The sequence below is a fragment of the Anomaloglossus baeobatrachus genome, chromosome 2, assembly GCF_048569485.1.
Source record: "Anomaloglossus baeobatrachus isolate aAnoBae1 chromosome 2, aAnoBae1.hap1, whole genome shotgun sequence".
Taxonomy (NCBI): Eukaryota; Metazoa; Chordata; class Amphibia; order Anura; family Aromobatidae; genus Anomaloglossus; species Anomaloglossus baeobatrachus.
The window spans coordinates 786016589-786044226 of NC_134354.1; the positions used below are offsets into that span (position 1 = coordinate 786016589).

Here is a 27638-nt window from a genome sequence, read left to right on the forward strand (position 1 = left end):
TCATGATTTTTTTAGTGTTTCGGTGATCTGCTGTTTATAAACAAAAGTAAACAACTGAATGAACATCCTCAGGGCCAGGGGAGAACATAATTTTTGGCAGGGGCTGTATAAATTGACATGTTGTATTATAATAAAAAAGTGATTCCTTCCACAATGAGCAGAGACCCCATACCGAACAGTCAAATGGGGTCCGCCTATAAAAACTGGTGCAGTATTCTTTGGTGTCGCACGAGGTTGGAGCTCTGAGAGAAGCAGCGTCCGCACTGCGAGCACACGAACGGCCTCTCGCCCGTGTGAATGCGCTGGTGCTTGACGAGGCTGGATCTCTGGACGAAGCTGCGGGCGCATTCTGTGCAGTTAAAGGGTTTCTCTCCGGAATGGATCCGCTGATGAGTAACGAGCGCAGACCTTTCTGCAAAGCACCTCCCGCACACCGGACAGGAGAACGGCTTCTCCCCCGTGTGCTTCCTCTTATGTGACAGGAGGCGAGAGCGCTGGTTGAAGGATTTGCCGCAGTACGTGCAGTCGTAGGATTTCTCCTCCGTGTGGAATCGCTGGTGAGCGGCAAAAGTCGTCTCTGAGCCAAAGTGAACGCCGCAGATGGAGCAGAAGAGGAGGTTATCTGTGCACAGGGAGGCAGCAGGGTCCGAATCATCGGGGACAGGTCCACGGACCTGCGAACAATGGCGAAGAGTCACCGCGTGCAGCGAGGAGACAGCCGGACCTGGAGTGAGCGAGAGCAATGATATCAGGACCAATCACTGCCTATATATATATATAGATATATATATATATATATATACATACAGTAAGTTATATCTCATAGAAGGAAAAACAATTAGTAACATAATATAATCTACAGTATCCGAGTATATGTACTGTATATACTGTACTGTATACAGTAATGATAAGTTACTACACCATAGTACATGTATACTAAGATATAATAATATATACAAACTATATGGAGAAAAGTATGTGCCCCCCTCCACATCCCCTTCCAGGAGCTTTTCTGACCTCCACAGGAGATTTTCTACAAGATTTTGGAGGCGTCTGTGGGAATTTTTCCCCCTTCATCCATTTCTGAGATGAAACTGATGTTGGGGCAGGCCGACTTTGCACTGCTCCATCCAACACTCGGCACTGTGCTTGGTGATGTACGGCTCAGCATTGTGCTTGGTGATGTACGGCTCGGCATTGTGCTTGGTGATGTACGGCTCGGCATTGTGCTTGGTGATGTACGGCTCGGCATTGTGCTTGGTGATGTGCGGCTCGGCATTGTGCTTGGTGATGTACGGCTCGGCATTGTGCTTGGTGATGTACGGCTCGGCATTGTGCTTGGTGATGTACGGCTCGGCATTGTGCTTGGTGATGTACGGCTCGGCATTGTGCTTGGTGATGTACGGCTCGGCATTGTGCTTGGTGATGTATGGCTCGGCATTGTGCTTGGTGATGTACGGCTCAGCATTGAGCTTGGTGATGTACGGCTCGGCATTGTGCTTGGTGATGTACGGCTCGGCACTGTGCTTGGTGATGTATGGCTGCAACTGCTCGGCCATGAAGCACCCGGTGGGCGCAGTGTTTGTGCTGATGTTAACAGAGGAGGTCTGGATTCTGCAGTTATGGGGTCAGCAGAGCGTTCAGGACTTTTCTGTCCTCTGCTCCTCAGCACTCGGCCCCCGCTCTGTAATGTTACGGGGTCTCCACTTTGTGGCTGAGTTGTTGCGGTTCCTTCCACTTCTCAGTAATATCAGTCACAGATGATGGGGAAGATTCAGGAGAAGAAATGTCAGGAACGGACTTGTTACCCCGGAGGCTCCTATTACAGGACGCGCTGGTATCCGTGAGCTCCGCACCCGCCACTCTGCCGCTTGTTAGTAAACGCAAATTATATGCGGGGGGTTATAAACTGGGGGTGAAGGCAAAAAACGGAATTTAATGATTAAGACGTGCCGCCCAGTACTTTCCTCCATAGAGCGTAATTACATAATACCACATAATATAGCACAATGTGCTGCACTGCTGTGTAATGTACACTATACAATAATAATATAATACCACAATATACTATCCTGTGCTATGCCGCTATATACCGTACACTACAGACGGGTATGTGCACATGTTACGTATTTGCTGCAGACATTTCTGTAACAAAACTGTGGCAATTGGCAGGAAAAAAGGTGTATAAGAAACACCATATGTTTGCTGCTTTTTTCCGCATTTATTCGTATGGGTGAAAAATGCTGCAAAAATGAAAGAACTGACATCCGCAGATATGAAACGGTTACAGACGAAGCAACAAGCGCGACTGTCACAGATCTCATACTTTGCTGGGACAGGAAAATGCTGCTTTTTCATGGTAAAATTGTGAGGTGTGAATGAGCCCTAATGCGGTATTTAGTCCGTACTCATTATTATATGGATATACCTCACCCAAATGTTACTGATACTTCCTAAAAGACACTGACTTTCTTACCGGGGAGGATATAATCAGGAGCGGCCTCCTCCTTACACGGCTGTTGACGGATCCAGACGCTGACATCAGACTGTAATATAGGAGCGTGGGTTATAAATGATGGCGGTATACAGGGTACCGCGTATCTGACCTGAGCCGGGTACCTGATCCTCCAGCGCCATCACCTCACTTTCCTCCTCTGTGATGTCCTCAGTGCAGGCCAGGACCCGGCATTGATGGCGGCCATCTGCGGAATCCTCTCCACCTGTGGGAGATTAAAAACCAAAACTGAGGACGTGAACCCTCTGGCCCTCATCCTCAGGCCGCAGCCACTAGGACAGGACGGCGCCGTCCGGCAGCTGCCAGTGGCAGCCATATTGGTTCTGATGGGACTTCACCACCAGTCTCCATCAGCCAATCACAATGAGAGAACATTTTCGTTTTCACTTCCTTTCACTTTAACCCCTTCCCGCACAGGGATGCATTATTACTACTATATTTCAGGGTGGCCGCATTGTGACTGTCGGGGGAGAAGAAATGGATGACAAAAGGCCACGCTCCAGAAAGAGAAAATTAAACAGGCTGTATAGGCCTCAATTGTGAAAACTGTCTCCAAGACAAATCTGTCTTCATTGCCCATAGCAACCAATCAGAGAGCAGCTTTCATTTCTTAAACTGCTCTGAAAAAATGAAAGCTGCGCTGTGATTGGTTGTTATGAGCAAGTACGACTGAATTGTCTTCAAGATTGTACATTGGGGCAGATTTATGAAAACCATCTTGAAGACAAAGCTGTTTTAGTTACCCATAGCAACCAATCACAGCGCAGCTTTCATTTTATCAGAGCAGTTTAAGAAATGAAAGCTGTGCTGTGATTGGTTGCTATGGGCAACGATGACAGATTTGTCTTCAAGATAGCTGTAGTAAACCTGCCCCTATATACAATCTTGAAGACAATTCTGTCGTAGTTGCCCATAGCAACCAATCACAGCGCAGCTTTCATTTTATCAGAGCAGTTTAAGACATGAAAGCTGCACTGTGATTGGTTGCTATGCGGAACTAAGACAGATTTGTTTTTAAGATAGTTCTCATAAATCTGCCCCAAAATACAAAGAATATAAAGTGTCTGAGCTTCACAGGAGGACTAAGATGGCAGCCACTAGGGTCTTTATCATGGTTATTAGCTCCAGGAATTGCGCAGGTTAACCCTGTTATGACTTTTGATGTATATTTAAGTCAAAGATCTTGTCCCTGCCTTTGATGCGGGCTCACACATCGAGCCCACATCTTTCCCCACACATGTCGGCTGATTTATTCAGCCATCATCTGCCTCTAACAGCCGCAGGTCGACAGGAGATCCGCCCGTGGCTGTTAACCAGTTAAATCCTGCTGTTAATTTGACAGCGAGATTTAACACGCGCCATTTTCCACTCCCTTTGGTGCTCCTATAATGCGACCGCGGGGTGCCGATGAGTTGTCAGGATAGCCGGGGGTCAGCTGAAGACCCCGGTGTCTGTCATGATGACTGTGAATGCCGACTGAGAGTGACATTCACAGGAGGCCGGGATTTCTGCTGTACAGAGTGGACCTGACGCAGATATGGCACAGATACACAGGTGATCCGGCCATTGCAGCTTTAAGTCCCCTGGGTCGTCTAGAAAAAAACAGTAAAAAGAAAAAAAAAATGTAAAAATATAATAAAAATAAAAGAAAAAACAAAAAAAAAACCCACAAAAGTTCACCTCACCCGTTTTGCCCCAATGAAGATAAAATAAAAATGACACATATTTGGTATTGCTGCATTCAGAAATGTCCAATCTAACAAAATATAAGATCAATTAATCTGATTGGTAAACTGCGTAATGAATTTAAAAAAAATAAAAAAAAAAGTCAAAATTACGTTTTTTGGGACTCCACAAACTTTGCATTAAAAGGCGATCAAAACATTATATCTACCCAAAAATGGTATCCTAAAAACATCAGCTCGAGGCGCAAAATATAAGCCATCACTGAGCCCCAAATCCCAAAAAATAAAAACATTATAATTTTCAGAAAATGACAACAATAGCTAAATTTATTTTTTTTTTTTTTTTACAAACTTTTGACATTTTTTTCACCACTTAACGGTCTTAACCCCTTCAGCCTTCGGGCATTTTGCGTTTTTTGTCTCTTTCTTCCGAGAGCCATAACTTTTTTTATTTTTCCGTCAATCTTTCCATATGAGGGCTTGAAACCATGAGTTTTACCATATAGTGTACTGGAAAACAGTAAAAAAAATTCCAAGTCCGGAAATATTGCAAAAAAAGTGTGATCGCACAATAGTTTTTGGGATATTTTATACACCATGTTCACTATATGGTAAAACTGATGTGTCGCAGAAATGGCTGAGGTTGGTGAAAGGTCGTAGACACCAAACATGAATAGGTTTACTTGTATCTAAGAGGTTAAAAAATAATACAAGTTTGTCCAAAAAAAAGTGGCGCACATTTTGTGCCATTTTCCAAAACCCGTACCATTTTATTTTTTTGGTATCTATGGCTCAGTGATGGCTTGTTTTTTGCATCTCGAGCTGATGTTTTTACCTGTACCATTTTTGTGCAGATGCTACGTTTTGATCACCTGTTATTGCATTTTGCGCAAAATTTGCAGCGCTCAAAAAATGTAATTTTGGCGTTTGTAATTTTTTTTGCCGCTACGCCGTTTAACAATCAGATTAATTGATTTTATATTTTGATAGATCAGGCGTTTCTGAACGCAGTGATACCAAATATGTGCATATTATTTATTTTTTTAAACCTTTAATTTTCAATGGGGCGAAAGGGGGGTGATTTGAACTTTTAGGTTTTGTTATTTTTTAAAATTTTGTAAAACTTTTTTTTTTTACTTTTTTTTATTTTACTAGGTCCCTTAGGGGACTATATGGATCAGCAGTCTGATCACTCTTGCATATTTCCAGATCACAGCTACAGACCTTAGATCTGCAGATACGCTGCTTTACTTTCAATGCCGGCACTATTCCAGCATTGAGAGAAAGTGACTCATGTTAGCTACAGGCGTCAACACATGACCCTGTGCTACCATAGCAACCACCGGAAGTCACGTGGTCACATCACGTGACTTCCGATGGGGGTGGGGTAAGTCATCATAATGGCTGCGCGCATATACATCTCGCTGCCAGATTTTGGCAGCAAGATGTAAGGGCTAAATAGTCGCGTGTGGAATGCGATTCCTACTGGCTACTAGCAGGCACACATGTCAGCTGTTGAAATCAGCTGATATTTGTGCGGATCGCCGCGGACTGCCCACAGCAGGGGGCGGGGATTAACCTCACACGATCCATGACGTACCCAGTCATGGGTCGCTAAGAGGTTAAATTAAAAAAAGCTATATATGTTTGGCATCTATGAACTTGTACTGACTTGAGGAATCATATTGCCAGCTCAGTTTTACTATAAAGTGAGCATGGTAAATAAAAACCTCAAAAAAACAATTGTGGAATTGCACTTGTTTTGCAACTTCACCGCACTTGGAGGCAGAATGAAAGGTGTCATTCAAAAGTAAACCTCGTCCCACAAAAAACAACCCTCATATGGCTACATAGATGGAGAAATAAAAAATTAACAGCTCTTGAAAGAAGGGAAGAAAAACATGAAAACGCAAAAATGGAAAATCTCTGGGGAGTGAAGGGATCACCGCTATCAGTGACCGTGTGATTATTCAATCTCTTGTTTTTTCCCTCTAAAAACTAAACCTAACCTTTTAGGGGGGGTTTTGTGTTGCCTTTTGCCAAGACTCGTAACTTTTTCATTTTTGTGGGAGTTTTTGCTTTTAGCGCATTCACTGTCATTTTTTGCTGACAGTATTTTGGTGATGAATTTTATTTTTCGGGAACGTTGCAACAATCAAAAGAAGAGCAATTCTGGCATTTTCTATTTTCTTTCTCTTTACAGGTCATGGTTAAATAATTTAATACTCTGAAAAGTCTTAATTTTATGGACGCGGCGATGCCAAATATGTTTTTTTTTATATCTTCATTTATAGGAAAATGGAATGAGTCAAACTTTTTTTTTTAATATTTTACTAAACTTTTTTTCATTTTTGATTTTAGTCTCTTTGAGGGACTTGAACCTGCGATTTGTTTGATCACTTGTTCTACATACAGTACATAGAGTAAAATAATTTTTGAACACACCACCAATTTCCTAAGTAATTCTATTTCTAAAGCTGCTATTGACATAAATTTCTCACCAGATGTCGGTAACAACCCATCCAATCCACACAGGCAAAGAAATCAAATTATAGATGGCCATAAATTGTGCATTAGAAAGAACCCCTGTAGAATGTGAAGAGTGTTTGAGTGGAAGAATGGACCAAAATCCACCTGAGCACTGCACGCGACAAGTGTCTCCATACAGGATGTGAGGAGTGTGTGCGGAAGAATGGGCCAAAATTCACCTGAGCAATGCAGGCGACCAGTGTCTTCATACAGGATGTGAAGAGTGTGTGCGGAAGAATGGACCAAAATTCACCTGGTAGCAATGCAGGCGACCAGTGTCTCCATACAGGATGTGAAGTGTGTGTGTGTGTGTGTGTGTGTGTGTGTGTGTGTAAGAATGGGCCAAAATCCACCTGAGGAATGCAGGCGACCAGTGTCTCCATACAGGATGTGAAGAGTGTGTGCGGAAGAATGGCCCAAAATCCACCTGAGCAATGCAGGCGACTAGTGTCTCCATACAGGATGTGGAGAGTGTGTGCGGAAGAATGGGCCAAAATCCACCTGAGCAATGCAGGTGACTAGTGTCTCCATACAGGATGTGGAGAGTGTGTGCGGAAGAATGGGCCAAAATCCACCTGAGCAATGCAGGCGACTAGTGTCTCCATACAGGATGTGAGGAGTGTGTGTGTAAGAATGGGCCAAAATCCACCTGAGGAATGCAGGCGACCAGTGTCTCCATACAGGATGTGAAGAGTGTGTGCGGAAGAATGGCCCAAAATCCACCTGAGCAATGCAGGCGACTAGTGTCTCCATACAGGATGTGAGGGGTGTGTGCGGAAGAATTGGCCAAAATCCACCTGAGCAATGCAGGGACTAGTGTCTCCATACAGGATGTGAGGAGTGTGTGCGGAAGAATGGCCCAAAATCCACCTGAGCAATGCAGGCGACTAGTGTCTCCATACAGGATGTGAGGAGTGTGTGCGGAAGAATTGGCCAAAATCCACCTGAGCAATGCAGGCGACTAGTGTCTCCATACAGGATGTGAGGAGTGTGTGCGGAAGAATGGACCAAATCCACCTGAGCAATGCAGGTGACTAGTGTCTCCATACAGGATGTGAGGCGTGTGTGTGGAAGAATGAGCCAAAATCCACCTGAGCAATGCAGGCGACTAGTGTCTCCATACAGGATGTGAGGAGTGTGTGTGGAAGAATGGGCCAAAATCCACCTGAGCAATGCAGGCGACTAGTGTCTCCATACAGGATGTGAGGAGTGTGTGTGGAAGAATGGGCCAAAATCCACCTGAGCAATGCAGGCGAATAGTGTCTCCATACAGGATGTGAGGAGTGTGTGCGGAAGAATGGCCCAAAATCCACCTGAGCAATGCAGGCGACTAGTGTCTCCATACAGGATGTGAGGGGTGTGTGCGGAAGAATTGCCCAAAATCCACCTGAGCAATGCAGGCGACTAGTGTCTCCATACAGGATGTGAGGAGTGTGTGCGGAAGAATTGGCCAAAATCCACCTGAGCAATGCAGGCGACTAGTGTCTCCATACAGGATGTGAGGAGTGTGTGCGGAAGAATGGACCAAAATCCACCTGAGCAATGCAGGCGACTAGTGTCTCCATACAGGATGTGAGGAGTGTGTGTGGAAGAATGGGCCAAAATCCACCTGAGCAATGCAGGCGACTAGTGTCTCCATACAGGATGTGAGGAGTGTGTGCAGAAGAATGGACCAAAATCCACCTGAGCAATGCAGGCGACTAGTGTCTCCATACAGGATGTGAGGAGTAGGTGTGGAAGAATGGGCCAAAATCCACCTGAGCAATGCAGGTGACTAGTGCCTCCATACAGGATGTGAGGAGTGTGTGTGGAAGAATGGGCCAAAATCCACCTGAGCAATGCAGGCGACTAGTGTCTCCATACAGGATGTGAGGAGTGTGTGTGGAAGAATGGGCCAAAATCCACCTGAGCAATGCAGGTGACTAGTGCCTCCATACAGGATGTGAGGAGTGTGTGCGGAAGAATGGACCAAAATCCACCTGAGCAATGCAGGCGACTAGTGTCTCCATACAGGATGTGAGGAGTGTGTGCGGAAGAATGGGCCAAAATCCACCTGAGCAATGCAGGCGACTAGTGTCTCCATACAGGATGTGAGGAGTGTGTGCAGAAGAATGGACCAAAATCCACCTGAGCAATGCAGGAGACTAATGTCTCCATACAGGATGTGAGGAGTGTGTGCGGAAGAATGGGCCAAAATCCACCTGAGCAATGCAGGCGACTAGTGTCTCCATACAGGATGTGAGGAGTGTGTGCAGAAGAATGGGCCAAAATCCACCTGAGCAATGCAGGCGACTAGTGCCTCCATACAGGATGTGAGGAGTGTGTGCGGAAGAATGGACCAAAATCCACCTGAGCAATGCAGGCGACTAGTGTCTCCATACAGGATGTGAGGAGTGTGTGCGGAAGAATGGGCCAAAATCCACCTGAGCAATGCAGGCGACTAGTGTCTCCATACAGGATGTGAGGAGTGTGTGCAGAAGAATGGACCAAAATCCACCTGAGCAATGCAGGAGACTAATGTCTCCATACAGGATGTGAGGAGTGTGTGCGGAAGAATGGGCCAAAATCCACCTGAGCAATGCAGGCGACTAGTGTCTCCATACAGGATGTGAGGAGTGTGTGCAGAAGAATGGGCCAAAATCCACCTGAGCAATGCAGGCGACTAGTGTCTCCATACAGGATGTGAGGAGCGTGTGTGGAAGAATGGGCCAAAATCCACCTGAGCAATGCAGGCAACTAGTGTCTCCATACAGGATGTGAGGAGTGTGTGCGGAAGAATGGGCCAAATCCACCTGAGCAATGCAGGGGACTAGTGTCTCCATACAGGATGTGAGGAGTGTGTGTGTGGAAGAATGGGCCAAAATCCACCTGAGCAATGCAGGCGACTAGTGTCTCCAGGAGGCATCTGGAAGCTTCATCGCTAACAACAGATTTTGTAGCAAGCATTAAATACACTTCAATAACGTGCTCATTACTTTTTCCCTGCATCATTTCTCATTATCACATATAATATAATTTATGGTTTGATTTTGTTGCCTGTGTGCATTGGATGGGTTGTTACCGACATCTGGTAGGAAATTCATGCCAATAGCTTTATAAATATATTTACTTAGAAAATTGAAGACTTCTTCTACACTTGTTTCACCCACTGTATACAGTATATAGTGAAAATTAGTCTTCTATTATTCAACACGTGTCTTGGCTTGACGGTAATACCAAGATGGAGGCGACAGGGACCTTTCGTTGGCTCCCAGCTGCCATTGCAGCTTAGCAGCGGATTCCGGCTGTATAACCCGGCTCCTAGACCCGCACCCGACGTGTGATGTTGTGGAGGTCGCCTGAGCTATAGCTTGTTTGTTTAAACGTAATAAGAATATCTGTGTATGTAAATAATCAAAATGTAGATGTAGTTGTATAATTATCTGTCTGTCTATGTAGCAATTGCACAGATCTATAATACTCCCTGTTCAAAGTTGTATAGTCATGAAAAAGTTAACCAAAGATAATGAAGCCAGAATGTGAAGCTGCTAAGTCTTATCAGTAGCTTTCACACAGAAAGAATGTACAATAAACAAACTGCGCTGGGAGAAATTAAGGAGTGAAAGTACTCCCTGTTTAGCTTCAAGGTTAGAGATGCAAATTGTATAATTGGATCTATCTAATACACGGGTCAGTTGATGACGCTGGCTCAAGGAGAACATGTCTCATGTATTCATTGTCTGATACATTGAAATATCGGCACTGATATACAGCTAATACGGCACCGTCTCTGGATATCCCAAACGAAGACTCCATTAGCAGTCTTACCTAAATTCCTTCCTTGACAATGTAAGGGTACGAGAAATATCAGGAGGGGTTAAAGGTGGAAGTAGCTGGCTTCTCCCCTTGCAGTGTCTCTGTGACTAATGTGATGAAGACGATTCCGCCAGGTAATGAGGTCAGAGCGGTTATCGCCTTACCTGAATCCACGTCATCAGGACTGGTGGCCTCGTCCTTACAGAACTGTGGAATCCTCCCATCCCCCGGCGGCTCGGCCTGCCAAATATAAAAAGTCACATTATACAGATATATTATATCGCTGCTGTAGCACCTTAGAGGGGTTTTTCATAAAGGGGCTATTACGGTGTAAACTAGACTGGACAGATGCCGGATTATCGGATGATCCAGATTAATGATCCCAGACGGTCGGCTGCGGCCCATGTACCTGGCTTTCCTGCGTGCTGCAGTCCTGGGAACACAGGGGGGTCCAACATTTTCTGGGGGGGCTTCCTGTACTAAGTACGGCTGATGAAATAAAACAGTCATTAGAAACCTGGAGATCGACATTTAACCCCTTCACGACACAGCCAATTTTAGTTTTTTTTTCTTTTTTTTCTCCCCTTCTCCAAAGAGCCATAGCTTTTTTTTTCTTTTTCCATCAATACAGCCACAAAAGAGGTTGTTTTTTTGCGGGATGAGTTGTGCTTTTGAATGACACCATTCATTCTGACACATTGTGTACTGTAAAATGGGAAAAATTGTGCATATAGAAAAAAAACAAAAAAAAAACAAAACACAATTCTGATTTATTTGGAGGATATTGTTTTTATGGTGCACATTTTGTGGTAAAAACGACCACAAAATAAGATTCTCCTCATCATACGATTACGGCGATACCAAACATGCACTATTTAGGGGACTTAATGCTGTATCCAGTGCTATACATATGCTATATACAGCAATGCCACAGTATATACCACAGCATTGTTGCATATATACAGTGCCTTGCAAAAGTATTCGGCTTCTTTGAATTTTTCAACCTTTTCCCACATTTCAGGCTTCAAACATAAAGATAAAAATGTTAATGTTCTGGTGAAGAATCAACAACAAGTGACACAATTGTGAAGATGAACGGAATTTATTGCTTATTTTAAACTTTTGTAAAAAGAGTAAACTGAATATTGTGGCGTGTAATATTATTCATCCCCTTTACTTTCAGTGCAGCAAACTCCCTCCAGAAGTTGATTGAGGATCTCTGAATGATGCAATGTTGTCCTAAATGACTGATGATGATAAATATAAGCCCCTGTGTGTAATCAAGTCTCCGTATAATGCCCCTGCTCTGTGATAGTCTCAGGGTTCTGTGTAAAGCGCAGAGAGCATCATGAAGACCAAGGAACACAACAGGCAGGTCCGTGATACTGTTGTGGAGACGTTTAAAGCTGGATTTGGTTACAAAAAGATTTCCACAACTTTAAACACCCCAAGAAGCACAGAAGCACTGTGCAAGCGATCATATTGAAATGGAAGGAGAATCATACCACTGCAAATCTACCAAGACCCGGCCGTCCATCCAAACTATCATCTCACACAAGGAGAAGACTGATCAGAGATGCAGCCAAGAGGCCCATGATCACTCTGGATGATCTGCAGAGATCTACAGCTGAGGTGGGAGACTCTGTCCATAGCACAACAATCAGTCGTACACTGCACAAATCTGGCCTTTATGGAAGAGTGGCAAGAAGAAAGCAATTTATCAAAGATATCCATAAAAAGTGTTGTTTAAAGTTTGCCACAAGCCACCTGGAGACACCAAACATGTGGAGGAAGGTGCTCTGGTCAGATGAATCCAAAATCTAACTATTTGGGCACAATGCCAAACGATATGTTTGGTGTAAAAGCAACACAGCTCATCACCCTGAACACACCATGCCCACTGTCAAACATGGTGGAGGCAGCATCATGGTTTGGGCCTGCTTTTCTTCAGCAGGGACAGGGAAGATGGTTAAAATTGATGGGTAGATGGATGGAGCCAAATACAGGACCATTCTTGAAGAAAACCTGTTGGAGTCTGCAAAAGACCTGAGACTGGGACGGAGATTTGTCTTCCAACAAGACAATGATCCCAAACATAAAGCAAAATCTACAATGGAATGGTTCACAAATAACCGTATCCAGGTGTTAGAATGGCCAAGTCACAGCCCAGACCTGAACCCAATCAAGAATCTGTGGAAAGAGCTGAAAACTGCTGTTCACAAACTCCTCCATCCAACCTCACTCAGCTCCAGCTGTTTACAAAGGAAGAATGGGCGAGAATTTCAGCCTCTCCATGTGCAAAACTGATAGACACAGACCCCAAGAGACTGCAGCTGTAATCGCAGCAAAAGGGGGCGCTACAAAGTATTAACTTACAGGGGATGAATAATATTGCACCCCCCAATTTTCAGGGTTTTTTTATAAACGTTTAAAATAAGCAAAAAAAAATTGTTTAAAAGAACTGAGAGTCCTCAGTGGTTGATACCTTTTAATGGCTAACTGAAAAGATGGAAATAATTGCAAGCTTTCGAGACTACTCAGGTCTCTTCATCAGGCATGGTATAACACGAAATAAAAATATAAATAAGCAATACATTTTCTTCACCTTCACAATTGTGTCACTTGCTGTTGATTCTTCTCCAGAACATTAACATTTTATCTTTATGTTTGAAGCCTGAAATGTGGGAAAAGGTTGAAAAATTCAAAGGGGCTGAATACTTTCGCAAGGCACTGTACTTTTCATTTATGACAAAAAAAATAATGCTGGTTACTCTTTAACAGTAGCCACCGCTGATCCCACACGTCACAGCCGATCACTCACCTGACACATGATTTGTCTTAGGGTCTGCACCGTCCTGGTGAACGCGGCCGCTCGGCTCCAAAATTCTCTGAATTCGGGCAGAATCTTCTCAGGGCAAAAAAAAAAAAGTTACCTTATTTATTTACAATGTACTATTTGTCACGGCATTGAAGAAGTTAAAGAGCCGGTAAGTTACCGCTGTCACCCGCAGCTGCTGACGCCAGGGCGGCTCCAGAGTCAGTGCTACATTTGTGGTGCAGGAAAGAGTTAAAGGGGGATTCCTCCAGGCTGCAGTATAGTGACTACATACATAGCAGAATCTTCCCCCCCCACGCATGTCTGGTCTGGGTGACCCCAATTTACGCTAAGAGACGCTAAGAGATTACCCTCCACAAAACAGACAAAAACGACCTACCGGCTGAGCAGCGCGTCTCCAGACCACCGACCACCGCTGCGTCCACTTGCTCCGCTGAACAGTCCCATGCGGAGGCCGCGCCGTCCTCACACTTTATGGGAAGCTGCAAAGGACAGGACATAGGTATCAGTCCCGGACCTCACTTATTCCATGTATTAATCTTAAAAAAAAAAGTTTGGTTTCGGTCATAGGGGCAGAGATTTTGCTGGGTTCAGTCACTGTCACTCAAGTTCAGGCATGAGTCTTTGTTTAGCTTAGCCACGCCCCCAGCATTGTAATTGATTACATCACAGGTCCTTCACCAGCACTTCTCTGCTGAGCTCCGCCCATTACAGCCACATGATCATGACATCAGCACAGGTCCTGCACAACTACTTCTGCTAATTATCACAGGTCCTTTACCAGCACTTCTCTGTTGAGCTCCGCCCATTACAGCCACATGATCATGACATCAGCACAGGTCATGCACAACCACTTCTCTTCTGCTAATTATCACAGGTCCTTCACCAGCACTTCTCTGCTGAGCTCCGCCCATTACAGCCACATGACCGTGACATCAGCACAGGTCCTGCACAACCACTTCTCTTCTGCTAATTATCACAGGTCCTTCACCAGCACTTCTCTGCTGAGCTGCGCCCAATACGGCCACATAATCGTGATATCAGCACAGGTCCTGCACAACCACATCTCTTCTACTAATTATCACAGGTCCTTCACTATCACTTCTCTGTTGAGCTCTGCTCATTAAGGTTACATGATCATGACATCAGCACAGGTCCTGCACAACCACTTCTCTTTTGCTAAATATTACAGGTCCTTCACCAGCACTTCTCTGCTGAGCTCCGCCCATTACAGCCACATGACCGTGACATCAGCACAGTTCCTGCACAACCACATCTCTTCTACTAATTATCACAGGTCCTTCACTATCACTTCTCTGCTGAGCTCTGCCTATTAAGGTCACATGATCGTGACATCAGCACAGGTCCTGCAGAATCATTTTTCTTCTGCTAATTATCACAGGTCCTTCACCAGCACTTCTCTGTTGAGCTGCGCCCAATACGGCCACATAATCGTGATATCAGCACAGGTCCTGCACAACCACATCTCTTCTACTAATTATCACAGGTCCTTCACTATCACTTCTCTGCTGAGCTCTGCCTATTAAGGTCACATGATCGTGACATTAGCACAGGTCCTGCAGAACCACTTCTCTTCTGCTAATTATCACAGGTCCTTCACTATCACTTCTCTTCTGAGCTCCGCCCATGAAGATCACATGATCGTGACATCAGCACAGGTCCTGCACAATCACTTTTCCATTGTTGAGCTGCGGAGGGACCTCTGCTGACGTCATACCCATGTGATTAGAAGGGGCGGGGCCTCCGCCAACATAGCTGATACCAGGAAGCAACATAATTTGTTTAAGTCCACGTGGGTATGGAGTTGATTATAATAGAAGTGGGGGTTTGGGGGTAAAACCCCCAAGTGGGGGAGTGTTCAGGGGGGTGAAGCCTCCCTTGTATGATTGTAGTGGACGGGAGGAAACCGCTCCATGCCCACCAACCAAGCCGGTCACACCCAAGGTCCTTCTAGCCACTGGGATTTAGCTACAACCATTGGAATAATAGCGGTGAAGGACCTGTGGTGTAATCAGTTACAATGCTGGGGGCTTGACTAAGTCCAAAAAAGACAAATGATTGAACTTGAGTGACAGTGACTGATTCCAGCAACAGCTCCGCCCCTATGACTGAAAATTATCTGGTATATAATACAAGGGGACACACGTTTTCAGTGTAAGGCTCCTTGGCAGGTGCTGGGATCCTCCGGGCAGGATTCTCCGCTGTCACAGGAGAGACAGGGGATCCCACCGTTATTAGACTCTGAGCCTCGATACATGTATCTGACACACGACGCCCCTTCTTCTCCGCGGCGCGGGGCTCCCCTGATTTTCTCATAACGATATAATCCTTAAAAATAAAGAAATTGTATTAATGTTTAGTTATGACGATGAGATTAATCTTAATCAGATCCATCAACGGCAAGCAAAGGGTTAATAATAATAAAAGCCTGCTGACAGTGCCTCCTCCTCTGGAGCCAGTGATCATGTGATCGCGGAATGTAGGAAAGGAGCAAAAACTGCAGGGTCCTAGAGACCCCCAGACAGCAGCTTTGCTGTGAAGCTGGGAGGGGGAATTTCCACCGTAACCCGGGCTAATATACCAGCCCCAGTTACAGGGGAAATTAGTATTTTAGTGTTGAAATGTATGGCAGAAATCCCATGACACATGAGTCAGGGAGGAGGGGCTTATTGCTCTGGCTCCTGATTGGCTCTTTGAGGGTGCAAAGTGCAAAAATAATGTAATACTCAAACCCAATCGGATGTGTCGCACCTCTCCGGTCAGCAGACAGATGATCTCCAGGGTCAGATTCAGCAGCTTGTCTATAATCACATCCTTGTTCCTGTCGATCATCAGAGAATGTCGGACGTGATCCATGAAGGGGATCTCCATCTTCATCAGTCAAAATCGACTGCGGGATAAGAATGGAAAAATTTTCTCATTTCGAGGGCATCTCTAAAACCAATAAAAGTTAACTTTGTCGTCTAAAGTAAAGCGAGACATTTATATTTCTGGTGGCAGATTCATTATATCTCTATTTTTATCCCATATATCCATTATAAAAAGTAATGTAATTAGAGTGAGAATGACCTGAGGTGGCCACGCCCATTATAGCATGATTAGCCAATCACAGCACATAATGTCAGGAGTCCCTCACAGCCATTGGCTACTCTGAGTGTCAGTTACCCCTTGTCTGCACAAACTGCGCCCCCTGATTGGTCATTCTCACTAATACAAAAGATAAATGAGCACATTTTGGATAATTCCTGCCCTCTGCAGCCATAATATCTATATCTACAGCCAGCAGCCATCATAACCCCGCTCATACCGTGATCCCGGGGAAACAGGGAGTATCAGCAGCACCGGATCACATTAGGATCTCCTGTACCTTCATTCAGCGCGCAAAGTCTGACGGGAGTTGTAGTCAGCTCCTAATACAAGCTAAAGGACATTAAACAGCTACAGACTACATTTCCCAGAATCCCCATGTTACGCCCCGTCAGAAGGGCACAGAGCAACGTTTTCATGCTGCTGCCATCTTCAGGTAGAGGCTGGAACTGCAAATGAGGAGGTACGACGGGACAGTCACCATGGTAACCGTGGTGTTTCTCTCCCAGACTGCACCGCGGCCGGGCGTCCTTAGTAACTGAAGGCAGAGCTGCCGGGACCGTCATGGGGCAGGATTATTACTCGGTGCTGGAGATAACCCGCAGCGCCGGGGATGCGGACGTCAAAAAAGCGTGAGCGTTTATTATCTGCTATTGTGCTTTATTATGGGAGAGTCCATTATTCAAGCTGTGGCAAAACTACAACTCCCAGCATGCCCGGGCTGTTTGTGGCTATCTGGGAATTCTGGGTGTTGTAGTTTTTTTGTATTACTTTTTTGTTTGTCTGTGCAGAGAGCAAAATATGACCATTCTGAAGGGGTTTTTTTATTTCTTTTTCTTTATATGAATGTCATATTATTTTTTTATAACTTTATATTTATATAATAATAGTAATAGGGGCTGATTTGAATTTTCAAGTTGATTTTAATTTTTTAATAATTTTTAAAACTTTTTTTCTATTTTTATGTATTTACACTTATTTTGAATTTTCTGGTTGATTTTTTTTTTAACCTTCTTTTTATTAGATTTTAATAACAAAAACATATAATCAATAATCATATAGTACAATACATTATGATTATGTTAAGCTACAAAATTACAGATAATGTATCTCCTCGAATCCCACCCCCCCTCCCCCCACCTCTGCATGTCCTCTCTCCAAACCTAGATCTTTATGGTATTGGGTTGTGCCCTCCAATGACCTCCCGCAGGTACCATGAGGTATTTTCAAATTGTGATCTAAAGCCCGCTACACACGCTTCAATATATCTCACAATCCGTCGTTGGGGTCAAGTTGTAAGTGACGCACATCCGGCATCGTTTGTGAGGTATCTGCGTGTGACAGCTACGTGCGATCAGGATTGAACGCAAAACCGTTGATCGCAAACACATCGTATCATTCTCTAGAATTGAGCGTTTTGTTGCACGAACCTAGTGAATTGTAACGTGTGACATCCCTCATACGATTTTGTTGTCTGATGCTATGTGCGCAGGTGTGCGCTCTGCACCGCAGCTTAAAAAAGGTCTGCTTCAGAGCGGAGCTGAAAAGCTGCGTTCTGAAGCGCCTCACAATGTCTGTCATTCACTAATCTCTGTCAGTCCGTCACTATCTCTGTCCCTCACTGTCTGTCGGTCAGTTTTCCCCCTCTCTCTCATACTCACCGTTCCCCGATCCCCGGCGCTGCACGGCATTCACACTGCTCCGGCGGCTTTTACTGTTTTGAAAAAGCCGGCCGCCCATTAAACAATTTCGTATTCCCTGCTTTCCCCGCCCACCAACGCCTATGATTGGTTACAGTGAGACACGCCCCCACTCTGAGTGACAGGTGTCACACTGCACCCAATCACAGCAGCCGGTGGGCGTGTCTATACTGTGTAGTGAAATAAATAATTAAATAATTAAAAAAAACGGCGTGCGGTTCCCCCCATTTTTAAAACCAGCCAGATAAAGCCATACGGCTGAAGGCTGGTATTCTCAGGATGGGGAGCTCCACGTTATGGGGAGCCCCCCAGCCTAACAATATCAGCCAACAGCCGCCCAGAATTGCCGCATACATTATATGCGACAGTTCTGGGACTGTACCCGGCTCTTCCCGATTTGCCCTGGTGCGTTGGCAAATCGGGGTAATAAGGAGTTATTGGCAGCCCATAGCTGCCAATAAGTCCTAGATTAATCATGTCAGGCGTCTATGAGACACCCTCCATGATTAATCTGTAAGTTACAGTAAATAAACACACACACATGAAAAAATCCTTTATTAGAAATAAAAACACACACATATACCCTGGTTCACCACTTTAATCTGCCCCAAAAAGCCCTCCTTGTCCGGCGTAATCCAGGATGATGCAGCGTCGCTTCCACCGCAGCTGCATGGAGGTGACCGGAGCCGCAGCAGACACAGCCGCTCCTGTCACCTCCACACAGCAAATGAACACAGCCGCGCGATCAGCTGCTGTCACTGAGGTTACCCGCGGCCACCGGTGGATGCAGCGGTGGCCGCGGGTAACCTCAGTGACAGCAGCTGATCGCGCGGCTGTGTTCATTTGCTGTGTGGAGGTGACCGGAGCAGCTGTGTCTGCTGCGGCTCCGGTCACCTCCATGCAGCTGCGGTGGAAGCGACGCTGCATCATCCTGGATTACGCCGGACAAGGAGGGCTTTTTGGGGCAGATTAAAGTGGTGAACCAGGGTATATGTGTGTGTTTTTATTTCTAATAAAGGATTTTTTCTGGTGTGTGTGTTTATTTACTGTAACTTACAGATTAATCATGGAGGGTGTCTCATAGACGCCTGACATGATTAACCTAGGACTTATTGGCAGCTATGGGCTGCCAATAACTCCTTATTACCCCGATTTGCCAACGCACCAGGGCAAATCGGGAAGAGCCGGGTACAGTCCCAGAACTGTCGCATATAATGTATGCGGCAATTCTGGGCGGCTGTTGGCTGATATTGTTAGGGTGGGGGGCTCCCCATAACGTGGAGCTCCCCATCCTGAGAATACCAGCCTTCAGCCGTATGGCTTTATCTGGCTGGTTTTAAAAATGGGGGGAACCGCACGCCGTTTTTTTAAATTATTTAATTATTTATTTCACTACACAGTATAGACACGCCCACCGGCTGCTGTGATTGGGTGCAGTGTGACACCTGTCACTCAGAGTGGGGGCGTGTCTCACTGTAACCAATCATAGGCGCTGGTGGGCGGGGAAAGCAGGGAATACGAAATTGTTTAATGGGCGGCCGGCTTTTTCAAAACAGTAAAAGCCGCCGGAGCAGTAAGAAAGCCGTGCAGCGCCGGGGATCGGGGATTGGTGAGTATGAGAGAGGGCTGCTAACTTCAGTTACTCAGGAGATTAGCGGTCACCGGTGAGTCCTTCACTGGTGACCGCTAATCAGGGAGCGACACAGACAGAGCCGCAGCATGACAATGAAGTCGGGTGAAGTTCACCCGAGTTCATTCTGACAGTGCGGCTCTGTCTGTGTCTGCTGTCATCTGCCATTCAGCTCTGCTACATGGCTGTCTGTGTCTGCTGTCAGCGGCCATGTAGCAGAGCTGAATGGCAGATGACATAGTAAAAACGCATCCCTACACATTACACACGCTTGGCAAGTCAATAAATAAAAAAAAAAAAAAAGGTGCTCAATGCATACGTCACAGAACACATGATCTAAAGGATCGCACACAAAATTGACCAATTTAACATAGACTACTAACGCTCGTGTGACAGCAAATGAACGACCAACGTGAAATCTCATAGATCCCGTATGCAACCTGGGCGTGTCACATCGCAAATGCGATTGTACAACTAATTGCAACGTGTAAAGTGGGCTTAAGACTATTTTTAGTGTCTATGGGGAGTGTCTGGATGTACGGACTCCATGTTTCAAAAAAATGACTGGTCAATTTTTCCTTGTTTGTCAGCGTCTCCAATCTCTCCATTTTAAACAGAAATTTGATTTTTGTGTCAACCAATGCCATAGTTGGGGGATTCGGGTTTATCCTTTGGTGTAAAATGCTTTTCCTAGTGGCCGCTGCCCAAATAGAAAGTGCCGCCTTTGTTCCCCTGGGGATGCTTTGCTGAGTCCCCCTGGGATATTAAAGGTGGTCCATTGAGGGGTAGTTGTCGCGGGCGGAGGAGGGGACGCTGCGCTCACCCACTGGTCGGGTCCGGCTGCTGCTGCTGCTCGGTGGTGTCTCGAGCGGTGGGCCGGATCCCGGGGACTCGAGCGGCGCTCCTCGCCCGTGAGTGAAAGGGGTGGTTTGGTTTAGGGATATTGTCCGTGACGCCACCCATGGTTGTGGTGAAGTTGTTGACACCACCGCTGCTCTGGACGGGGATCCCGGGAGCGGTGACAGGGAGCAGCTTGGATGTTGGTTCTCCCCTCCGTGGGTAGGGGGGTTGGTTGTCCCGGGGCCCGGTGATGGGGTAGGGATGGTTGGCAGGCGGGTTACGGGGCCTGGTGAGGTGCAGGGTCGCGGGGGCAGTGCTGTGGTACTCACTCAGCCAGTAATTCACACGGAGTCTCTGGTCAAACAAACGGCTGGATGGACGGGTCCCACAGACGGCTGCGGTTGTTCTCCCGGCAGGTTGATGGTGACTGCCTTTCCCTGCACCTGTGTTGTGTGTACGGTTCCAATGGCTTCCCACCAGTAACCCGCTCCCCAGCTTGGATGGGTGCAGAAGGAGCCCCTTTTGCCCGCAGGCTCTGGCCCTGGGAACTGTAGCCTTGGCGGTGACTGTGTTTCCCGTTACGGTGTGAGTTGTTGCCTTCAATCGGGTCTTGACTGCTGGGAAACCCCGGAGGTTCCCTACGCTAACGGATTTGACCAATTTTACGGCGACTCCTAGCCTGGTCGGGGTCCGTAAGCCCTGCTGGATGGTGCTGGCTTCTCTTTGCTCTCCGACCCGGTACCGGCGGGCCACCGCCCGTCCACGGTCCTTACGGTTCGCTCCAATCGGCCCCTCCTGCAGACGGTCACCACCGTCTGCCAACCTTGCTGTTCCGTCCGGGCCACACACCCAGACGCCTTCAGTCTCCTCTCCTACCACTTCACTTCCTAAAACTGAACTCTTTTCCCGCCTCCAGGACTGTGAACTCCTCGGTGGGCGGGGCCAACCGCCTGGCTCCACCCCACCTGGTGTGGACATCAGCCCCTGGAGGGAGGCAACAAGGATTTTGTGTTTGGCTTCGGTGTGCCTAGCCGGGGTGTGGGGTGTGTTGGTGTAGTACCTGTGACGACCTGGCTTGTCCAGGGCGCCACATATGTGCTTTGAATTCTCAGATGTACTTGTTTCCACAGTTCCAAAATTTGTGTGCATTCCCAAAACTGATGGTATACTGTAGCTTTTTCCAGACCACACTTAGCGCACTTAGTATATTGTAGATGACATCCTGGACCGAACCAGAGGTGATATGTACGCCCTATGAAAGACCCGCAAAGCCATGTCTGTGTAACTAGCATATGGCACTAATTTTACTAGAGACAGGGTAGCTCCCAGTATATCTGCTATCTCATATTCCGGGAACTCTGTTTTCCATTTCGCCAGGCTCGCCTTCTCCTTCTCCCAGTTCCAGTGAGGACGTAGCAACGAGTATATCTGGCTAGTGGAGGTGGCCTGCGTCCTAGCGTTACGGATAAAAGTGTCCAATTTTCTACTTGGCCCTACTCCTGCTCCTTGAGCAATATTTTTTAGTGCCAAGCTACGAGCTTGAAGGAATAAGAAAGGTTTGTGCGTGAATGCTGGAAAGCGGCGTCTCGGTTCCTCAAAAGTTAGTAAAGAAAAGCCGGAATCCAGCATATCCACCGCCATCTGACATTTTTGCGTGGCCAGAATCTCATACTCCACTGTGGGCCTGCCCTCTAGAAAGTGTGGGTTCCCCTAAATGTCTGGAATGGTGTTACATAGCACCTAGCACCGCAAATCTTTCTTACCCTCCTCCATGTTTTTATTGTAGCCCAAAGTGTGGGATGCTCTGTGATGTCGCCTAGAAGCTCATCTCCTCTCAGGTGTAACAAGGTCATCAAAGATAAGTGTGGGTATAACTGTCCTTCCAGTTGGACATTGGCAAAATGGCAGGAGCCTCGCACCCAATCCAAGACATATCTGAAGTTTGCTGCAAGATTATATCTACCAATATCTGGAAGGTTAATTCTCCCATCCTTTTTGGGAAGGGTAAGTTTAGAGAGGCTCATCCTGGAACACCGTACACGTCCCCAGAGGAATTTCCAGAAACCCGTATTTAGCATCTTTATATCAGTTGGTTAGCAGCAATGGAAGAGATTGGAAGCGATACATCAATTGAGGAAACGCTATCATCTTTATTAGATGACAACGGCCCGAGAAAGATAGTTTAAATCTGTCCCATGACTGCAGGAGCTGAAGCAAGGAGGCTATACAAGGCCTATAGTTTAATTTATACATCAGTGACGGGTTGGCTGGAAGTTGGAAGCCCAGGTAGACTCCGAACACCATTGAAATGGAAATAAGGCATCATTAATTTTACCAGTTCTAAATATCGCCAATGCCTCCGATTTGTTGTAGTTAACTTTAAAGCCTGAGATTTCCCCAAATCTGTTTAGTGTATTCATTATTGCCGTGATTGCTTGAGCAGGGTTGGCTATAAATAGGAATATATCATCTGCAAAGGCCAACATTTGGTTGTTGGTTGATTTTTATAAAATAATTTTTAAACTTTTTTTTATTTTATTTTACACTTAAATTGAATTTTTAGGTTGATTTTTTAAAATCATTTTTAAAACATTTTTTTTATTATTTAATATACACTTTGAATTTTCAGGCTGATTTATTTTAAATAATTTTTAAAACTGTTTTTATTATTTAGTATACAATTAAGTTGAATTTTAAGGTTGATTTTTTTTAAATAATTTTTAGAACTTTTTTTAATTTAATTTACACTTAAATTGAATTTTCAGGTTAATTTTGTAAAATAATTTTTAAAACTTTTTTATTATTTAACTTACACTTAATTAGAATTTTCAGGTTGATTTTTTTAATAATTTTTAAAACTTTTTATTTAATTTCCATTTAATTTGAATATTTAGGTTGATGTTTTAAAAAATAATAAGAGTTTTTTTAATTTTTTTATTTAATTTACACTTAAGTTGAATTTTCAGGCTGATTTTTTTTAAAATAATTTTTAAAACGTTTTTTTATTTAATTTACATTTAAGTTGAATTTTCAGGTTAATTTTTTTAAATCATTTTTAAAACCTTTTTTTATTATTTAATTTACACTTAATTTGAATATTCAGGTTAATTTTGTAAAATAATTTTTAAAACTTTTTATTATTTAATTTACATTTAATTGAATATTTAGGTTGATTTTTTAAAAAATAATATTAACAGTTTTTTATTTAATTTACACTTAAATTTGAATTTTCAGGTTGATATTTTTTAAATATTATTATTTTTTTTTTTTTATTTAATTTACATTTAGTTTGAATTTTTGAGGCTGATTTTTTACAAATAATTTTTAAAACTTTTATTTTTCTATTTTATTTACACAATTTTAATTTTTAGGTTTATTTTTTAAAATTTTTTAAAACTTTTATTTATTTAATTTACACTTAATTTGAATTTTTAGGTTGATTTTTTTTTTAAATAATTTCTAAAACGTTTTTATTATTTTTTATTTATTTACTTTACACTTTATTTGAATTTTTAGGTTGCTTTTTTAAAAAGTAATTTTTAAAACTTTTTTCTATTGTTTGTTAATTATTTAAGTTAGACTTAATTTGAATTTTTAGGTTGATTCTTATTTTAAAAAAATATTTTTTAACACTGTTTTTTTCTTTAAAGGGAACCTGTCACCACTTTTTTGGCCTATAAGCTGCGGCCACCACCAACGGGCTCTTATAGACAGCATTCTAACATGCTGTATATAAGAGCCCAGGCCGTAAGTATAACGTAAAAAACACTTTATAATACTTAGCTAATGGTCGCTGCGGTGGAGTTGGGTCATATGGGTGTCTCCGGTGCCGGCGCCTCCTCTTTCGGCCATCTTCGTCCTCTTTCTCAAGCCTTGGTGCATGACGCGGCTACGTCATACACACTCGCCGGTCCTGCGCAGGTGCACTACAATACTTTGATCTGCCCTGCTCAGGACCTGAATGACGGCAAGTGTGGATGACGTCGGACCCGTCATGCACCGTGGCTAGAAAAGGAGATCAAAGAAGGCCAAAAGATGCGGCGCCGGGAACCGGACAACGGAGACGCCCATTAGGCCCACCGCGCGACCGTTAGGTAAGTATTATAAAGTGTTTTTATGTTATACCCCCGGCCTGGGCTCTTATATACAGCATGTTAGAATGCTGTATATAAGAGCCCGGTGGTGGTGGCCGCAGCTTATAGGCCGAAAAAGTGGTGACAGGTTCCCTTTAATTCACACTTAATTTTTTCATTTCTTGGGAGAATTCGTGGGTTCACAGGAGTACCAAGATGGCGGTCGGGTACAAAGTTTGAAAGTTTGCATTTTTGGGTGACTGTCGTGGTTCAGTCATTTCCATTAATTTTTTGCAGCGTTGCGATCTTTATGACATCAGACCTCAACCCTGTAGAGCGCACTGCGCCTTATACAGCCTGGCAGACAGGGCTGTAGAGACGGTAACCCAAACCTCCGACTCCTCAATTTCCCTGATCTCAACGCCAAATCTCTCATACAGGACTCATGTCTGTGATACATTTACTGTTGTACAATGCTGACATCCGACTTTTAATCATTTTTATGATGCAATAATCATCTTTTTAGATAGAACAAAATATATTTATTGGAAATTTAGAAGCGGTGACCATATGGGTAATTGCATCATGCACACCCTTCTACTTCTTTGAGAGCAAGTAGAAAATTTTTCTGAAATTTGGTCAATCTGTATGCTATGGGAGTGGAATCTTTTTCCATATTTTTCAAAATGAAACTCCCCATCTGATGAGGCTGAAGATATGGCAGCAGTAGCACTGGAAGACAATTCATCTGATGAGGCTGAAGATAAGGCAGCAGTAGCACTAAGTGACACAAGTCCTCATGTGATGAGGCTGCAGACATGGCAGCAGTAGCATTGTCAGGATCCAAGTCCTCATCTGATGAGGAAGATATGGAAGCAGTAGCACTGTATGACAATTCCTCATCTGATGAGGCTGAAGATATGGCAGCAGTAGCACTGGATGACAACTCATCTGGTGAGGCTGAAGATACAGCAGTAGTAGGACTGGCAGGATCCAAGTCCTCTTGTGCCTAGCAGTCCTGTAGCCACTCATCCTAACTGCTACCTCAGTCAGAGCTTCTTTTCCTTTAGGAATCTGTTGATCATCAAGCAGTATACAATGACTTGGCTCCACATACACAGCTGCCAGAAGAATTGTATTTTCTAATAGCAGTGTCTCTCAGTTTCATTGAAGGAGCAATGCCATCTGCAATTAAACCTCCTAAAATAGCAAGTTCTTCCACTTCTTTATTAAAATGCCATGAGTTAAATCCTCAGCTTGTAATTTTTTAGTCATTGTAAATGGTTGATGCAACAATTTCTTCAATTTAGCCACCTGTGTCCATTGACCTTCACTTAGTGTTACCTGAGTGTTGGCCATGTCTACAAGAAAGGGTTCAGCTCAAGCAATCGCTCAATCATTAAATAAGTGCTGCCCAACCGAGTGGCTTGATCGACAATTGCCCCTTTTCCAGCACGTCTCTTCAAGATGGAATCAATTTTAGGTGTTCTGGCAGCAATAACCAATCCTACCATGGTGACAAGAATGATTTCTATACCGTAAATGATAATGCTACAGCATACATAGAAAATCTTGATATTTGACTTTGATTTTTATCCTTTTGATATTTTTCAATCATTGTCTAGTGTCTGGTGTTTATTTTTATATGATTGTAAAGTATATGTTCATACGATTAAGTAAAAAAGAAAAAACAATTTCAGAATCAATTTTAGGTGTTCTGGCAGCAATAACCAATTTCAGAATTAATATTAGGGGTTTTGGCAGCAATAACCAATTTCAGAATCCATTTTAGGGGTTCTGGCAGCAATAACCAATTTCTGAATTAATATTAGGTGTTCTGGCAGCAATAACCAATTTCAGAATCCATTTTAGGGGTTCTGGCAGCAATAACCTATTTCCTCACTTTGCCAGAGTTCCATCAGGTCCCTTTTGCAGATGATTACAGCGCATGTGATAAATAGGAGAGATGTGAAGCAGCTTCAACAAGATGATCTAATTCTAAAGGATCATTCTGCTGTTTATTAATAGTTTAGACTTGTTTTAGGAAGTCCTTACCTTAATCCTACTTTCCTGGCCACTCCAGAGTCTCCAGCAGTTCTGAGATGATTGCAGGCTTCTTTGTGTCTCTGTTTTTACCCTTATCTGTAGAGGACGGAGTGTCACTACCGAGCGTGTACATGAAGTGCAGCACAGATTCATCTCAACTAAAAGCTGAGATCTTCAGATCAGGAACATTCTTATGAAAATACATTAATCACCTACTGCGCTGAACCGCTGTCCCCGATTTATTATATATTTTAAGAGTCGGAGTATTTTAATTCCATTTTGGACACCGACTCCACAGCCCTGCTGGCAGGGGCGAGATCCGTCAGCAGCTGCTTGCTGACAGTTTCCAGATAAACAATCACTGTATTAAACGATATGTCGTAATATATTAATGACAACCAGGATTCACCAAAATATATCCAAAATAATAAAATATAACTTTTAATGGATGTTAATTAAAACTGGATCAATGCCAGGAAGCACTAATACAGAAAGAAGTTTTTTTTTTTTTTAATTTTGGTAAACAAATGACTTGGGGTCACCCCCGTTTTTCATATCCAGCACAGGAACAGCAGCATTTGCAGGCTGCAACCCTCAGCTGTCTGCTGTACCATGGCAAGTTATGAAAAATAGAGGAAATCCTGTGCTGCTTTTTTTTTTATTATGAAGTCATTTTATTTATTTATTTTTTATTTTTTTAAAACCCTCCAAGGTTTAGCAGAAAACTGGGGCTAATATTATTAGAGTGGGAAGGGACATCTTTATTTGGCCCTTTCCAACCTAACAATAGCAGCCCACAGCCGCCCCAGAAGTAGCACATCCATAAGATGCGCCAATTCTGGCGCTGGATACAGCTCTTCCCATTGCCCTGGTGCGGTGGC

General features: G+C 44.1%; 2 protein-coding genes across 3 annotated transcripts in view; one reads left to right on the forward strand and one right to left on the reverse strand.

Annotated features, from left to right (window-relative positions):
* On the reverse strand, positions 1 to 16775 carry LOC142292329 (uncharacterized). Its single transcript, XM_075337629.1, has 10 exons — positions 16689 to 16775; positions 16133 to 16271; positions 15527 to 15709; positions 13740 to 13842; positions 13346 to 13429; positions 10934 to 11013; positions 10689 to 10764; positions 2620 to 2720; positions 2477 to 2546; positions 1 to 724 (listed from the first exon to the last, which is right to left on the reverse strand). Exons 2-10 carry the CDS (start codon positions 16256 to 16258, stop codon positions 195 to 197), a joined length of 1353 nt encoding a protein of 450 aa, XP_075193744.1. The 5' UTR covers positions 16259 to 16271; positions 16689 to 16775; the 3' UTR covers positions 1 to 194.
* The window catches only part of DNAJB13 (DnaJ heat shock protein family (Hsp40) member B13), a 19731-nt gene continuing 8668 nt past the window's right edge, over positions 16576 to 27638 (forward strand). The window contains exons 1-2 of one of the 2 annotated variants that reach the window (XM_075337630.1): positions 16576 to 16904; positions 16978 to 17100. In XM_075337630.1, coding sequence (XP_075193745.1) covers positions 17033 to 17100 — 68 coding nt within the window. In that variant the 5' untranslated portion in view covers positions 16576 to 16904; positions 16978 to 17032. Of the gene's footprint in view, positions 16932 to 16977; positions 17101 to 27638 lie in introns of both variants that reach the window. The other variant, XM_075337631.1, reaches the window with a different exon arrangement.